General features: G+C 52.2%; 1 protein-coding gene across 1 annotated transcript; it reads right to left on the bottom strand.

Moving 5' to 3' along the window:
* Window positions 1-10: 10 nt before the first annotated feature.
* LOC106512064 (transcription regulator protein BACH2) lies at window positions 11-493 on the bottom strand. Its single transcript, XM_014000762.1, has one exon. The coding sequence runs from the start codon at window positions 456-458 to the stop codon at window positions 180-182; it is 279 nt and encodes a 92-aa protein (XP_013856216.1). The 5' UTR covers window positions 459-493; the 3' UTR covers window positions 11-179.
* Window positions 494-670: the final 177 nt, after the last annotated feature.

The following is a 670-nucleotide window of genomic DNA, read 5'->3' on the forward strand; positions in this document are numbered from 1 at the left end:
TCTGCACCCTGCAGAGTCCAGCTGTGGAACAACAAGTCCAGTTCTAACGGGTCAGAACTGAAACCTGACTGGACAACACCGTACAAAGAGAGGTTCTGATCCTGTTCTGTCGTCAGTTCCAGAACTGCTCACAGAACAAATGAAGATGAAGTCCGGAGCTGTGAGCCCCCTGGGTGTTCTCACTGGGTTATTGTGCCCCGTACCTTGTCTGGCAGGCTGATGATGGGCTCGGCGTCGCCCCCGCCGTGTCCCAGCAGCACCTGCAGGAAGTAGCTGCTGCTGGCGGCGAGGACGGCCCGGTGCGCCCGGACCTCCCTGCCCTCCACCAGCAGCGTGACATCACACAGGATGTCCCGCCTCCGCTGCTCCTCCAGGCTCAGCAGCACGTTGGCGCAGTGCACCTTGGACTCGTACACGTACACGGGCGCCGCCGCCTCCCCGTCCTGCTGCTCTGACATCACTTCCTTCCACACCCTGCGCAGAGGAAAAACACATCAAAACAAAGGCCTAGCAGGTTTTTTTAATTTTATTACAGATTTTTTAACTGAATGTGATCATTTCGCCCAAAAACTTTAAAAATAACATAATGCAGAATTTACCAAGATTTCATCCAATCTGAAACTGAAAAATAGTTTTGAAACTGAAAACATAAATGTGACCCATCATATCG

This window comes from Austrofundulus limnaeus, unplaced genomic scaffold, assembly GCF_001266775.1.
Source record: "Austrofundulus limnaeus strain Quisiro unplaced genomic scaffold, Austrofundulus_limnaeus-1.0 Scaffold4068, whole genome shotgun sequence".
Taxonomy (NCBI): Eukaryota; Metazoa; Chordata; class Actinopteri; order Cyprinodontiformes; family Rivulidae; genus Austrofundulus; species Austrofundulus limnaeus.